The 16,142-nt window shown below is 43.2% G+C and overlaps 1 protein-coding gene and 1 long non-coding RNA gene across 6 annotated transcripts in view; one reads left to right on the top strand and one right to left on the bottom strand.

Moving 5' to 3' along the window:
* Window positions 1-9,542: 9,542 nt before the first annotated feature.
* On the bottom strand, window positions 9,543-11,438 carry LOC134418099 (uncharacterized). The gene is made up of 2 exons (XR_010027695.1): window positions 10,834-11,438; window positions 9,543-9,772 (listed from the first exon to the last, which is right to left on the bottom strand). It is a non-coding gene; the product is annotated as an uncharacterized LOC134418099 (long non-coding RNA).
* Window positions 11,439-11,588: 150 nt separating this feature from the next.
* Window positions 11,589-16,142, top strand: part of LOC134417741 (ankyrin repeat domain-containing protein 26-like) — a 47,743-nt gene continuing 43,189 nt past the window's right edge. For 2 of the 5 annotated variants that reach the window (XM_063155331.1, XM_063155330.1), the window contains exons 1-6: window positions 11,592-11,925; window positions 13,662-13,776; window positions 14,012-14,185; window positions 14,314-14,420; window positions 14,932-15,069; window positions 15,848-15,999. In XM_063155331.1, coding sequence (XP_063011401.1) covers window positions 11,723-11,925; window positions 13,662-13,776; window positions 14,012-14,185; window positions 14,314-14,420; window positions 14,932-15,069; window positions 15,848-15,999 — 889 coding nt within the window. In that variant the 5' untranslated portion in view covers window positions 11,592-11,722. Of the gene's footprint in view, window positions 11,926-13,661; window positions 13,777-14,011; window positions 14,186-14,313; window positions 14,421-14,931; window positions 15,070-15,847; window positions 16,000-16,142 lie in introns of those variants that run through there. The other 3 variants (XR_010027626.1, XM_063155332.1, XM_063155333.1) reach the window with 3 other exon arrangements.

The following is a 16,142-nucleotide window of genomic DNA, read 5'->3' as shown; positions in this document are numbered from 1 at the left end:
AAGATATCTGCGACAGTGGGATTCCTCTCTCTGCTCTACATTCGAGGTCTTCCTTGTTTAAGAACACTCCCCAAGCACCCTGGCATGATTCCCAACTCCAGAGCAAGTCTGATGGCTTAGTTCACCTGGAGCCTTTGCTGAAATGGTGCTCACCAGGATAGAACTGCTGCCATCCCTCCCGGCCCTACCACACAGAGGCAGAGCTGCCATTCCTCAGGAATCCACTGCTTCCCGCTCAGTGGGAGCTGGGCACCTCTCTCAGTGCTGCATTTGAGGTCTCTGCCACTTCAGAAAACTCTCCCTGGTGCCATGCTATGCTCCAGAGTAGGTCCACTGGAGCAGTTTTCCTCTGACACTTGCAAGACTCCTTCCTTCTTTATGACTAAAAGCATTTCAGTTTATGCTTTTCTGCTGTAGCAAATAAAGTGAATACAAAGAGCATCAGCGCAGGTCCCCAAAAGGGTCAGAGCAGCAGTGTCAGTGCTTAGAGCTGTGCTCTAGGAAATCTGTGGAGGGATGGGGGAGGCTGCTGTAGAAGATCAGGAAGTAACACAGCTTGTGTTCAATTGCTAGTAGAAGCTTTGAAGGTACTTGAGATGATTACAGTTCTATGGGCAGTGGGCATGGGCAGATATCTGCAGCAGGTGAGTCCTTGGGCAGCAGCTGACTGCCCTGTATAAAAGCTCACTGACAACTGTGGACTCTTTCTGTCATTTTATAGCTGCGGGAGGTGCAAGAAAAATACCAAAATTCTGAGTCTTGTGTTCAGAACCTGATGGCTACCTCAGATGAGAAAGAAAGAGAAACAACAGCTTCTGTCCAGGCGCTGCAGGACCAGTTGTCAGCATATTTGGAGACTGTGAAACAACTTGAAGAACACGTGCAATGGTAAGAGAACAACACAGTGGGACAAAGTGTCTGGTGATGGCAGAAGTTGGGTGGAAACCACAGAATAGACCCCTTGTTGCATCAGAGGAAATCATTATGGTTTTGAATGATGTACTTGATTTTCAATATTTTACTCTGTTCTTTTCGAATTGGTACTGTGGCAGATTTTTATAGTAAGAATTATATTTCTTTTTAAGCCTTGGATTTGAAAATACCAGTTTGGAAACCACTGTCCAGCAACAAAGCCACAAAATTGAAGCCCTGCAGAGAGACCTGCAAGCCACTACCTCTGTAAGCTGCTCATACATTTCCCTACTGATGAATCCTGAGACTAGTTACTTATTTGTATAGGGAAATTTTGTAGTGTGGTTTTCCCAGAGAGCCAAGGGGAGCTCAGTTCCTGCATTCTGCTGAATAGAGGCTCCTCAGAAAGCAGCTGAGGTCCTATCTGTCTTTCATAGCAAGTGGCCTTTGAGTGTTCTCTATGCCCTGTCCTACAGAGATCGTGCCCTTTCATTAGGAGATTTGAACAGTAGTACTAATTTGGGCTTCATCCTGAGTGAAAAGACTTAGGGTATTGGCCCCAGGGTTCTGCCTTAACTGCTGATGGTAGTGAGAAGGCACAGCTGCCTCTGTGAGCCAGGCTGGGCCCTTGAACTTGGGTGCATGCAACTGACAGGTGGGGAGAGTTCTCTTTTTCTTTGTGGTGGTTGAAGGTGCACTGTCTCTTTCAGGCACAGGCAGCCTCCCAGGAGTTCATAAAACAGAGCAGAGCCAATCATGACTCACTGACCAACCAGCTAAAAGACAGAATTAGAGATCTTGAATGTGAATTGGACAGGATAAAAGATACTGAACAAGAGAGTACTTTTCAAAAACAATGTATACAGGCAGAAGTGGAAAAGTACAAGAAGCTGTATCTGAAGGAAGTGAATATTAGCAAATGGCAAGCAATGGAACTGGAAAGGCAAGTCCATATTTTTTGTAGTGGTAATAAAAGTGGCTCTTGTTTCCTCCTGCATCTTCATTCCAAATCACTCTTCTCCACCTGCTTAGAGTCCTGTGTGGAAGCATGAGATGGCATAATTCTGGTGAAAGACCTTGCTCTTCATCAGCCTTCTCTTCATTTCTCTTTAGTGTTCCAACAGCAACACCACAGTAGCAACATTATGCCATGAATAGGATACTTTTCAAGTTGATGATTTTTTAACTGGCAGCTTTTTTTGCCAGTTTCTATAATCTCTTCATCCTGTGGACCACACAAAAGATTAATTTGATGTCCATTACTCTTTGAATATGAATAGGCAGAACAGAATTGGATTCTGTGAAGGAAATATAGGAATTATCTTTTTTGGCTTCTGTTTAAGCAGTGGCTCTGAGCTTTGAGCTTTCTTTGGGAAGGGGATCAGCCCAGAGTTGTGACAGAGGTGATGTACCTTCCAGAAGAAGCTCTGTGAACACTTGGCTTTCACAGCAGGCTTTGAAGCCCTCATGCTGAGCACTCCTAAGCGTTGGTGATGCTGCTCCTTGCACCGAGTGTGACGTCCTAGAAACAGGCCCTCCAAACAAGCTCAGGTCAAACGATGGACAACTTTGGGAGGCTCTTCGTCTCAGAAGTGAAATAATAGTTGAGGAGGAGAGTAACTTTGGGATGGTGTTGCTACTGAAGGTAACTGTTTGTGTGCTTGCAAATGTTTCAGAGCCAATGAGAGACTTGAGGAAGCCAATGCGAAGCTCCTCCGGGAGCGCCATAAAAGCAAATCGTTAATCACAAGCAGCATTGTCAGCGGAGGTCTGGCTGCAACTCCAGTTCTGTATTCAACTGCACTGGGACAGCTTGGCAACAATTTGGGACAGGACAGAAGTCTTATTTTAGGGGGAAGCTTCCTAAGCCAATGTGAGATGATCTTATCATCAAGAAGGAGGTTTGCAGCCTCTATGGCCAAGGTAAGCATTCTGAAATACCACTCTTGACTCCTGCTGAAGAGTAGCCAAATGCAAGGTTCTCCCTACTATTAGCCTTAAGTTAGAATCCATTTATTGTTCCATGCCATATTGTATAATAGGCCAAAGCAATTGCTAGTCCTCAGAACAGTGCACAGCTGTATGTTGTAAGGCTGAAGATTTTTGGTCATCAGGGTTGTAAAAATTTTAAACTCTTAAAGCCTCTCTGAGTCATAAATAGGAAGTACTGTTAGTGGTCTGTGTACTGGAATTTGAAAGATGGGGCCTTAGGCAGAGAGTGTCTCTGCAGCAAGTATTTCAAGATGATTTTGGAACTCAAGGCCACTTGTTATATTTGCAAACTGTCAAGCTTCCATCCTAACAGCTATGCCAAAGGCTGCTGCAAATGAATATGGGTGTCTAGAAAAGAATAGTGAACTCTGCTAGCTGTAACCAGTGTGAATTGGTGGATTTATGAAACCAGTTTCCCTACAAAATGTTAGAAAGGGAATGTCAGCTCCCTACACACTCTCTCAACTTTTGTTCCTTTTCTGGTTTTATTTTCCTGCTTTCTTGTATTTTAGTGGTTTTTCTATTGTGAGCTTTTTTCCTTGCCTCATGTACATGTAGGCCATGTGTCTCACTGAAGACCTTTGAACTTCAGGCTGTTTTTCTTTCTTCTTCAGACTGTTAATCAAAAATCTCTATCTTCTTTGCAGCCAGATATATGACAAGGTTTGTAGCTTGAACTGTTTAACCTTGGGTGCTATTGCAAATGTTTTATCTATTTATGCTGCTAGGTTTGATTCAAACTTACTGATGCATTCACATTGGTCTAAAGCTGGAGATACTTTGAACTTGCTGGTTACTAAAATAAATAAGAGGCAAAAAAGACCTTTTTCTTCTCTTGATTAATCTGCACATATAGCAGAGGGTCCTGTGGACCTCTTCTGGTCATTGTGAAGGCTTCATAAACTGGGGAAAGTGCTTTCTTCCAACAGCTCAACTTCTATGGCTTTGCTTAGGATTAGGCCTGTTTAGGTCATCTTTTGGTCTAGGCCTGAGATTTCCTGCTTCCTTCCACTACCCATGTCTAATTTCATGTTCTGGAGGGATCCCTCTTCCCTAGGATTTTATTGTCCATGCTTGAAAAATATGTGCAGCTCGGAGGCAGTTGGATTTTTGGTACCACTGAGAAGAGTTTGGCTCCATCTCTGTTACTCCACCCCTGGTAGTTAATACACACAGACAGGGTCACCTGAGCTTTGTCTGCTCCAGGAAAGAAACAGTCACAGCTCTCTCAACCTTTCCACATAGTTCATGTGGCCTTCAGCATCTTCTTGGCCATCACCTCCATTTGGGATGATATTTTTAGGTTTAATCATGTTGTCCATGGGGTGTAAGAATGTTTTAGAAGTTTTAGCAGTTACGTTTGGGTCATATTATGTCTTAACTACATTTGATGCATAATTCTAGGCACAACAGGAGCTGCATGAAAAAATCACTAAGGAACTGAAAGAAGGTAATGTGTCATTCAATTTAGAGGGTTATTAAGGGAAAAGGAGTTATTTCTAAGTCTTGACATCTTTCAAGCCATTATTTTCAACTTCTTCTGCTAAGCACAGAGATTTTTTTCTGAAAGCTCTCCAGTATAGACATGAATGTGAAAAACTCCTGCTTCCCAAAATACTGCATAGAAAGTTATGCACTTGCCTAGGAAAAAACAAGCAAAAAGAAAATTCATCCACTGCTCCACTCAGAAACACTGAGCTTAGGATGAAGTTGCTATTCACTACAGTTAATCTCCAGCAAAAACATCAAAGAAGCCCCCAGATTTTTATAGATCTTTATAGACTTCAGCCATCCCTTTCTTCCCTGTACATGGATTGCATTCAGTACTAAACCATGCCCTACATATTCTCTGCTCTTAGATCTTGTTGTTTTTTTTTTTTTTTTTTTTTGCTATGATTCATGGCTTGTCTTTGTAGCTTAGGTGTTGCAGTCTTGTTTTGAATAATTAAGAAGAACTTGATCAGGGATAAAAGACAACATTTCTTTAGGAAGAGATGGTTCAGTAGTGTTTAGGCAAACATGAGTTCAATGCTTGCAACATGGAGCCTAAAACACCCTCTGTAACTTGAGGCCAGGCATCCAAAGAGGAAATCCACTTGCTTCATGATGGCTGGTCCTGCAGAGTCACTGCTTTGCAGGGACTGCAGCTGTGCAGTTGTAGTGTTGTAATCAAGCACAGCTCTGAACGTTTAAGGAAAGCAAAGACTTCAGGTCGAAGAGCTCTGCAGGGGCTCCATTAAGAAGCCCTGTTAAGGGCCACTGGAGTTGTGTGGAGTCCCACAAGATGTTCAGGGTGTAGCCTCTGGAATGTCTGTCAGTAGCTTTAGAAATGCTGTTGACTGATAACCACATGTGCACAAAATGTGTTTCTTCCTTTGTGCCCAGCTCTTCCCTTATTCGGTGTCCTTGGAAATGTTAAAGTCTCGTTCAGATTTGCAGACTCTCGAGTTATGCAGGGCCCTCGACTCTTACAGTGCCTTATTTCTCCATGTCTCCTGTAGAAGTAACATAACCCATCTTGTCTCTTTTCCCCTCAGCCACTGCTGAACTTGAAACTGGAAGTGCTGGATCTTCCAAAAACCTTCACGTGGACCAGGATCCCCTTTCCAGAGCAATAGAGGAGTACCGTGATGTTTTAACCAAAAATTACATGATTTGAATGAAGTGCTGTGGAAAGGCTCTGAAGACTTTTTGCTTTTATAGAAAGCACATCTATGGTTTCCCTTCTCCCCAGTTCAGATGTGAAAACTTGTTCATTGCAGACTGAATATAAACTCTATTAAGTGGATGTCAAGCATGGTGCACCCATCTGTTGGGTTTTTTTCTGCATAGCTGGTTTCTTTTGCACTCACAATAAGAACCACATCTGTTTTTTTCTGACCAGGAGATTGACTGATCTAGATCCTTGAGCTTGACAAAACTGTCAGAAATGTTTCCTCTTACAGTAGCTTCATTATATTGCATTATTCATGTTCTGTTTTTTTTAAACAAAAGTTAAACCAAAGTTTCCCTTTATTCTTTCTCATCCTTTCCCTTAATGTGTTTGGAATGTTTCCAGTGTTATTTTAATGCTTAGAGACATGTTTGAGACCTGGAAGTCAAGAAGTAAAACCATTCCCAGGTCTTGCTGGGAAGTAGACATCTATGGAAGTCCACCTCACCACTCCTCATATCCTCAAATTCATGAAGGCAGGCATTAGAACTCTGAGACATCACTCTCCACACATACACCAAAGTATACTTGGCAAAATGCGCATTAAAATAATGTTCCACCTCCTCTCCAGGTGATCCCTGTGAAAGTTACATTTATTAGCAAATGTATGGGTTGTAAATCCTAAATGCCCTTTGGAGGCTAACAATTTTAATTAAACAGTACATTGCATGAATTCTTCACATAATTGAGAATGAGACCTCTGCTCAGAGGATGAGAGCAGCAACAGTACTGTAAACATTAAGTAAAGGCACATGATGTAAGAAGCAGCAGTAAACTCTGTGATGCCATGTAAGCTGATGAAATCTGGCTATTTAGCAGTTTGATCACTGCATGTGTGTTTTGCTTTAGCACTAATTTCTTTTTGTTTGATGCTGGCTTGATTTTAAACACCAAGTATGCATAATTATTTCAGAAAGTCTCAGTCTTTCAAGAAATTGAAACTAACTTGAACTTGAAAAAAAGCCTAATAATCAGTATGTGAGGGTCACAGAAAAATCATTTACCAACCGAAGCTTTCAGGGGACTTTTCTGGGAACAATCATGGTTCTCTCCCTCAGTGTCTGTTGAAAACCATGTCTAAGCCTATTCTAAAATCAAATTTATCAGTATCTTAAACACAGCTGGCACAAACTGTAAGGACAACAAAACATTTCATCAGACAACAAAGTGAATAATGTCATCATTAACTTGTCTGCCTACTCTCTTATTAGTTGTTCACTGCTGGAAGGATGAAGGCTCCCATACCTCTCCATCAAAATGTTTCTCACACAGTCTCTGTACTCAAGCACAGCTCTGGGCAGGGCTGATATTTGCACTGAAGACTCAGAATAATTGATGTGTTAAGTTCACTGTCTGGATGCACCAAACCCAAACATAGGTCTAACCCTACAAAGCATTTCAGCTCAAATTATTTCATTGCCATTACTGGAATCACTGATAGACTCTCCACTGAAGAGGAATGTACAGCCTTAATGCAGTTGGATTCTGAACATTCAGCACTTTTCAGAATGAGTAAGGCTGGAAATTAAGATTAGTTCTGCCATCACTGCTGCCATGAATAAAGCTTTCTACTTGATTGTTTGGCATTTTTCTACCTAATTTAGCCCAGGGATATCCCAAATATCTTCTGCCTGGGTAGGTGGTCTGTGACTATGCTCTCAGGACCTGACATTTTGTGTCTGTCTCAGAGCAGGTGGCCCAGGACTGCACTCTTAGGACCCAACAGCACTGCTCAACAATGGCAAAAACACCTCTACATCATCATCATCATCACTGTGTTCAGAACAAATCCAAAACACAGCCCCATACCAGTCACTGAGAAGAAAATTAACTCTACCACAGCCCCACCAGCACAATAACACACTGTTTTGGCTGTTGCTGAGCAGTGCTTACCAGAAGTCAGGGAGTTTTCAATGTCTCATGTCTCAACCAGTAGGGAGATGCACAAAAAGCTGGGAGGAATAAGCTAGGACAGCTTACCCAAACTGGCCCAAGGCATATTCCACACCATAGAAACTGGGTCAAGTTAGACAGGATGGGCATCAATCAGTGGGTGGTGAGTAACTGTATTGTGGATCACTTGTTCCTTATGGGTTTAATTTTTCCTCTTTTAGAAATTACAATTCTTACCTTTTTGTTTGTATCAATTATTAAACTGTTCTTATCTGAACCCACAAGTCAGGGTCCTTTTGATACCTTTTCTAATTCTATTCCCCATCCCAGTGGGTTGGGGGGATGGTGGTGTGTATGCAGGGGATAGTGATCATGCAGCTGTGTGGTACTTCAGTTTGGGTCTAGGGTTAAGCCACAGCATTTAGGAATTGGAATAAGTTCTCAATGCATTGCAGTCCTACTGTCAGCAGACATTTCTCCCTTTCTTGTGGTTTATAATTTCCAAGTAGTTTAATAAAAAGAAGGAAGACAAAGGTCTACTTTGCATTTTTCTCAACTAAAATGAACCAAACCTAACAAATCCAATTGCGACCTACCTGACTCCACAATAACACAGAGTTCATTCATTGATAACTGAATATTGGTAGCCCAGAAAGTGTGAGCCAGTGAATTTCTGTGGTTCTGAATACTCTAATAAGCCTCTTCTGAATCATAGTATCACAGAAGATTCTGGATTGGAAAGGACCTACAAGGATGGATCATCAAGTACAACTTTTAAGTGAATGGCCCATAAAAGGATTGAACCCATAACCTTGGTGGTGTTAGCACCATACAGTAACTCCTCTACTGTATAGAAAAGAAAATAAATTTTCTTGCTCATCAGTTAGACAAAGCCAAAAGAAATCCCTTCTACATTCTGAATGGAAAGCTAGCTGCTAATCCTACCATGTGCTTGGGATATGGTGTATAAGGCTGGACTGGGAGCAAGTAAACTGCCCCCACTGGACTCACAACTATCCAATGACTGGTAGGCTCCAGAGGCAGCACCAGAAGCATTCCAACAGCTGCAGCTCTGCCCTTAGAGCAAAAGCTGCTGAAATCACTGTCTGCAGGATGTGTTCTAACTACCCCATCCCCTTCAAAGCCTCAGAGTCAGTATTACTGAGACATGCAATCCTCCCAGGCAGCTTTTCTAAGCTGTACCACTCTTCTATAAATACAGCAGTTGCAAAGCAGGTGTACTAAACCAGATTCTTAGCAGCATATTGTTATCAGCCCAAGTCCTTACTGACACTTTTCCTTCCTGGTAGACAAAATGCACCAGGTGGTCTAATAGGGGAATTAGCCATATTGGCAAAGGGGAATTTCAGACTGTCATTTTATACCTCAGCTGTACAAAGATTGTGAGCTAAATTACCCAGCTACAGTGAATCATGTTGAAGGAAAGGTGTACCTACAGCAGACTAATCCAAATACCAGTGCTTATGCAACACTTAAGTCACACTTAAGCCCTATTTGGAAATCTCCCTGTGGTACACAAGTCTTGTAATGAAACAAGAATTCAGGAACAGGAATAAAACATTTCATGCAGACAGGAAAAGAAACAGCTGCTATTAGATGATACTGAGAAAACTACAGATAAGCATAGAGAACACTGAACAGAATAGGAAATACCAAAATTAAAAAAAAAAAAAAAAAAAACAAAAAAACCACCCCAAACCTAAATCTAAAAAATAACTATAAAAATGAAATTTTAAATAGAAATGGATCAAAACTAAAAACATATATTTTGGTATCTTCAACAGCACCCTGAGCCAACACAATTAAAGAAGTAGTATTGATAAAACAGTTGGCAGTTGCTTTAGTGACAGAGACTAGCTATTTCTTTTGCATCTTTCTTGGCTAGTAAGGAATGAACAGCTCCTGTTGTACCCATATGACTCTATGATCCCATCTGCATCCCCTTATCTTCAAAAGCATGAAACCAAATTTTAGCCCATTCAGCTATCAAAGTCACCAACTGAAACTGACATTGTAATCACAAGGTTTTTTATTAATACAATTCTGAAATATTTGACATAGAATTAGGGTTTCCTGGTCTTAGCTGGGGAGTAACCTGTAAAAATAAAACTATCTGTGGCTGAGCATGTGTCCACTTGAAAAGTTGAGATTAAATACTTCCTCCTGAAGAGCAGAGAGATGACTCATGTTTATCCCATGTTGCCATCTTGTAAATAAAAACTTGCTTTTCTTCTAAGATGGCTGGAAGAAAACAAATATATCCAGTTAGAAAATGCATTTTGCTCCCCATTTTTCCATTAAATGGTCAGACTGATTATAGAGACACTCTCAAAATGGTTACTAATAGTTATTTCCTAATACTCATAGAAAGTTAGGTTTTGCAGCCTGAATCTACTTAGCTGAGGTTTCAGCAAAAGAGTATTTTTACATCTTTTTAAAATTATTATTATTATTATTTTGGGTCTTCTTTCTAGAGTCAGAACACTGCTAATACACTGAAAATCAACTAATGAAAGTGTCTGTACATCAGTCACTGCAGTAGAAGAGAATATTGCCAGAAGCAAACATTTGATAGAGCTGTGAAGATTCATTCTGGAAAGGAAAATAAAGATTTTAGTGTATGTACCATTCTTAGTGATGAAGGAAAAGAAACTATTTCTGAGGGTTGAATCACCTCCCTACAAAGTGGTACTATATTCCTGTCCAGTTGCCAATAAATATTTTTACTGCTTATCATAGTGAAATGCATTTCTCTGTTTGAATTAGGTTTTGTTTGCCATCTGTTTTTCAGAAATTCATATGCAAAAAGTAGTTTCTAAAAATATGAAGAATTGTTTTGGCAAGGCGTTCCATTAGCCAAATACCCTAGGGTATACTGTACCATGGCATCATCCCCAAATCGTATGGTATCTGAACTACCCAGTGGCATCACTGTAGCAGTACAATATCAATAATTATTCCAAACTTACCAAATATTTTGCTTTCTCTCCTACAGTTTCATACAGACCGTCTGTATGCATATTTGTATACCTCTGTGTCGGTGCCAACTTAGCCCCACCTATCAGAAAGTAACTTTCTGAGCCTGTCATGGATGTTAGGGAAGTTATCAGAAAGTAACTTTCTGAGCCTGTCATGGATGTTAGGGAAGCTTCCCGGTCTGACCATTCACAAAGCTCTGACAGTCACAGCCCGCAGGTGTCACAGCGCCAAAGGCCCCGCACGGCTCCAGCGCGGTGAGGGCGCCTCGCCGGACACATCTCCCCGCAGCCCGACCCTCACACGGTCACACCAGCTTTCCTTACCGTTCGACCCCGCTCTCCCACAGCAGAGTCCCAGATATCTCGTTCCATAAAGCAATTTATTCCTGTGCAGTAACACAGAAACAGCTCGAGCAGGTGCGTCTGAGGAGAGCACCTACATAAAGAACCTCCGGGTTTCTACAGCCTCAGTCGTTCCCTGAGCCAGTCCTGCTCCAGTCTTCGGCTCTTGTCCCACTCTCCATGTTCAACGATTTAGCTGGCGCTCTTCATCTCCTTTGCTACCCAAAAAGTCGGCAATTCCAGGCTCCTGCTGGGTCTCCCACAGTCTGTTCACATGACTAGCGTCACCCATCTTCGCGCCCTTGGATATCCCGAAGGTTGGCAGCTCACGGTCTCTTGTCTCGGACTCCCACCCAAAGCTTAACCTGCTTAATCTCAGTCAGCAGCTTGCGATCTCACCTGCCGGGACCAGACGTATTCCTCAGCATCTGGCACGTAAGTAGATGATGTCTGAAGCTCAGCTCCATCCCCTTTCTTCTTTCATTAATCCTTGCTGTCTGTTTCGTCACCCATTGACCCAAGCCTGATAGCGGCACCCACACAGCACTGAGTGCTCCGGGCCATTAATTCCGTCCGAGCACTAGTCCCTCCCTAACGCCCCGCCTCCCGCAGCCGCGCCTGCGCGGGTTCGCCCGCGCCTGCGCGGAGCTCGCGGTGCGCGGGTGGTGGGACGGGGCTGCGGGGGCGGTGGGCGCGGGCTCTGCCCGGGGGTCCCGCCCCGCCCGGGGGTCGCTCCGCGGGAGCCGCACCGAGTCGAGCTCGGTCCCGGGAGCTCCTCTCCCCTGCCCCTGCTTGAGGCACGATACAGCCCGCCCGTGCTTCCCGCCGTCGCTCTCCTTAGACGGGACTGTGCCTGCGTTCCCGCTGCAAGATGAAGAGGATCTTCGGGTTCGGGAGGAAGAGGAAGGGGCAGCCGCCGGCCGGCAGCGCCTCCCTTCCCTCCCCCGGCGGTGCCTACGAGCTTCGGCAGAAGGACCTGGGCAAGCTGCACCGCGCGGCCGCCAGCGGCGACCTGGCCCAGGTGCGGCAGGGACTGAAGAAATACGGCATCGACGGGCGGGACAAGGCGGAGCGGTAAGGGCGGGAGCCGCGGGTCTCGGAGCCCCGGGGGCAGCTGTAGGAGCCCCGGGGGTTCCCCGGCGCAGGAGCGGAGCGGCAGCGGCGCTGTGAGGAGTGGGAGTGCGAGCGCCGCAGCCCTTGGTTGGCTGTGGGAATCAGGCTGGGGGTGCCAAAACCCCCTTGAATTCGGCCTTACCAGTTTTTGACCCGGCTTCTTCAGTGCCCTTATTCCCGAACTCCTGTGTCCTTGCCTAGGGGCGCGGGGGTGGAAGCGAGCTCTTAGCCTGGCAAACAAGAGTTGTAAGAGGAGTCTTGTGGCCATTCTCTAGCCAGGCTTTGAGGTCTGAGTGCAATCGCTTCCATCTCTGTGCACCTCTGAGGGCTCAGCCTGCAGGTTCAGTAGCTGAGCCCGAAGGATGTGCTGCTTCAGCTGGGAGCAACTTGAAGAAAGGTGGATGCTGCAGTTAGGAAGGATTTATAACGCAAAATAAACATGTTGTTTATTGATGCTGCACGCATAGTAGCCTTTTTTGAGTGTGATATGGCAGCCTAAGCCACAGTGTGGTTTTAGATGGCAGTTAGTTTTTTGCTCTGAGGCTTTGGTACAGCTGGTCAGTGCCTTGGACTGGAATATCAGGTCAGTGACTTGCAGGGGAAGCTGTTGCTTTCAGGCAAGTGTTGTGTGTGGGTTTGAGTCAAGCACAGCAAGCACTTCACAGTTCTACCTTCAGGAGAAGCCCTGGGCTGCAGCATAGTTCCTGGTGATCTATCGTAAGCGGAAGGGAATCACCTTTTTTCAAAAGACTCAGAGCCAAATCCTTTGTGATGTTCTGAAGAGGGTCTGGTTTTAGCAAAGTAGCTCAGCTTCCAGGCTGGACTTCTGGCAGCAATAAAGCTCATCTAGTTTTATTGCCCTAAAAACACCTACTAGATTTGTAGGAGGAATCACATGCAGGGACTTCCACGGTGATTGTGTCTTTATGTACAGGTGGACTGGTTAATTGACATCAGACCTAAGATGTGGTTTGAAGGACTGCTTTTCCTTCTGGCAAGGCTTTACATTGAAGAAGAAAGTTCAGCTTTCCTGTGCTGGTTATATATTGTGGAAACACAGCATTGCCTCCTTGGAGAGGACTTAATCTGTAGTAGGCTTTTTATGACTATGATAGTTAAACATTACAGGAAAGTAAAAAACAACTTTCCTGTAGTCAGGATCAGAGTGTTCTGCTCTCTGGTTTGCTGCATGTTGTTAGAGGCACTTTGGTGAAAATATGTTCTTGGTTTTGCTTCAGTAGTAAAAAAGCTAGAGAAAAAGGAAAAGTTCTCAAAGTGAGGGGAAGCTCTAATATTCTTGCAATTCAACCCATCTCTAACATCTCCAGTACACTTCTGGCCCATGAATGATCAAAGAAAAACTTAGAAGTTGATTTTCCAGCTCAGATTCCCTGGCTTTGGTCTCTGTTGCTGTGCCACATGTGTAGTCCCACACTACAGAGGACAATACCCAGTGCCTGGGCACAGGAATCTCTGCAGATTATATTCTACATTGAAGGAAATGTCCCCTTACTAAGCAGATGCTGTGGAAGGTATTTGCTAGCAACTCCCAAGCATTTGGTGTGCAGCTATTGTGCAGCTAATGGAGTGGGTTCTTAAGCTTGAGATTTGCAAAGTCAAACTTGTGGTCATGTCTGTTTATCAAAAAAACCTGAAATTATCCCTGTCTGTGCTAATTCAATTTATTTAATTTTTAGGACGGCTCTGCATCTTGCTTGTGCAAATGGCCACGTGGATGTAGTTACGTTTCTAGTAGAAAACAAGTGCAAGCTAAATCTTTTTGACAATGATAACAGATCACCACTGATGAAGGTACGTGGACTATGGTATGTTCTTGCAAGTGAGACTTATTGATTTTGAACTAAATGTGTATTTTTCAGTATTCTTTATGTGAACTTTTGTAAAATCACACATATTGTGATTGTTGTGGAATGGGCATATGTTAGCTATCTTTGAAGGTGCTCTTAATTCCCTGTATTGGGAAGATGGAGGAATTGCTACAAAGTGAAACTGTAAATGCTGGAAGTTTTTTGTGTTTTGTTTCCAGGCAGTACAATGCCAGCAAGAAAAATGTGTGGCTATTCTGCTAGAACATGGTGCTGACCCCAATCTGGCAGATGCTGATGGCAACACTGCCCTTCACCTGGCTGTTCTGTCTGGCAATACTGCTGTAGCAGGGCTGTTACTTCAGCACGATGCCAATATTGATGCCCAAAATAAGGTAAATTTTATATTTGTTAGTGAAGTGCTTTCCAAAAGTTGCATTCACAATAAAGTTTTGTTTGGCTGGGTTTTTTTTGTTTCTTTGTTTTTTTAACTTTGATTTTTAACTTTTATCTGCCCTTTCAGGAGGGATGTACCCCTCTTATTCTTGCTATCTCCGAACATCATGGAGAAATAATGGAGTTTCTCCTTAAAAAAGGAGCTGACGTGCATGCTCGAGATCAATGTGAAAGGTGAGGGGCTGTCAAAACTTTACATGGGTCTCTTTAATATTCTTCAGCTTGGCTGGAGAGAGACATGGGAGTGAGGTTTGAAAAAATACAGAACAAGGAGCCCCACAGGAGCAGTTCCTTCTGCGTGACTTGTGAAAGATTGTTGTACTTCAGCGATTGCTGTTGTATCTCATTCGATGCTTTCCACATTGATGGTTGCAAAATGTTACTCTGTGTGATGGCCTTTCTGGCAGGAAGGGAGCCTGCCACTGGCTCAGTGGCATTCCCTCACATTGAAAAGCCATCTCCTGCATAGTAGTAGAATTTCTAAGTATTGTCTGTGTGAAAGCTTTGTTTTAAGATTAAACATTTAATTGTTTTGAGACCTCTCCCATTTTATTGTTTATCTTAATGAAAAATGCTTTTTCTTTTGTTCATTTTAAAGTAAATTTTTTGAGGGCAAACAGAAACAAAAATATTTATGGTGACTGTAAATCAATCTATTTCATATCATATTTCTTGGATCCTTCAGAACCCCACTTATGACTGCTGCTTCTGGTGGAGAGCTTAATGTGATAAAGGTTCTTCTTCGGTATGGTGCTGATGTTTCCCATAAAGACACTAATGGATGGACAGCTGAGGATTATGCTGTTATTCATGGATATTCTAGGTAAATTTTAAACTGTATCATTAGAGTAAGTTGTCATTTATTAGTGTGGTTTTTGATAATTTTTGATAACAGCACCAAGGTTTAATAGTGTGCTGAGACTTGTGTCGAAGCTGCTCTCAGTGATGTCTTCATAGAATCATTTAAATTGGAAAAGGCCCCTAAGAAACAACCTAATACTGCCAAGCCCACCACTAAACCACATCCCTAAGTGCCAATCTACAACATCTTTCAAATACCTCCAGGGCTAGTGACTCACCAGCTTCACTGGTCAGTCTGTTATAATGCCTGATAACCCTTTCCCTGAAGTAATTTTTTCTGATATCCAGTTTAACCTTCCCCAGCACAACTTGTGGTCATGTCCTCCTGTCTTCTAATATGTATCATTCCAGTGTCTAGTGTGAACTTGGAAGTTGAGGAAAATTTTTATCCAGAGTTCTCTGTTAGATCTCAAGTTTTATTACCAAGCTCACATTTGCGCAATGTAAACTTTAAAATATATCTGTATCCCACAGTTTTCCAGAGGTGAATCTTGACAGGTACCAAGCAGGAGTTAATACCTTCTTTGGTTTGAAAATGGCTGTAGAGTGAACATGACTGTAGTGAATATTGATGTGTGTAATAGTCACACAGTAAATGCATATGAGTATATAAATCTAAATGGCTGTGGATAGGATAAGAATAGGTTGGATAAGTACTGGCTGTTAACTCTTCTATTAAATGGTGTATGCAGGTATGGGATTGTTTTTTACCTAATGCATTTCCTCTCTTTACTGTACAGCCTTAGCAAACAACTGGCAGAATATGCAGACTGGGAAAACACAGGAGAAGCTTCTGCAGGTGGTGGTGCACGAGGCATCACAGCACTTGGCACTCCACACAGGGCAGCAGCTGCTGGCTTCACCTTGGGTGCACCTGCTGTGGACAGAGGAGGTAAGACCCTTCACCAGGGAGTAGCTCACAAGGATAATCAGTGTGGCTTTTTCTTAGGGGTTTGTGTTCTTAGTGCTTCCTGTGTTCACCATTGGCTTTAGTGGAGGCATCAGATGGAGTAGCACTAGCTTTGTCAATGTGCT

Source organism: Melospiza melodia, chromosome 4 (assembly GCF_035770615.1).
Source record: "Melospiza melodia melodia isolate bMelMel2 chromosome 4, bMelMel2.pri, whole genome shotgun sequence".
In the NCBI taxonomy this organism is placed as follows: Eukaryota; Metazoa; Chordata; class Aves; order Passeriformes; family Passerellidae; genus Melospiza; species Melospiza melodia.
This window is presented reverse-complemented; position numbering and strand designations above follow the sequence as displayed.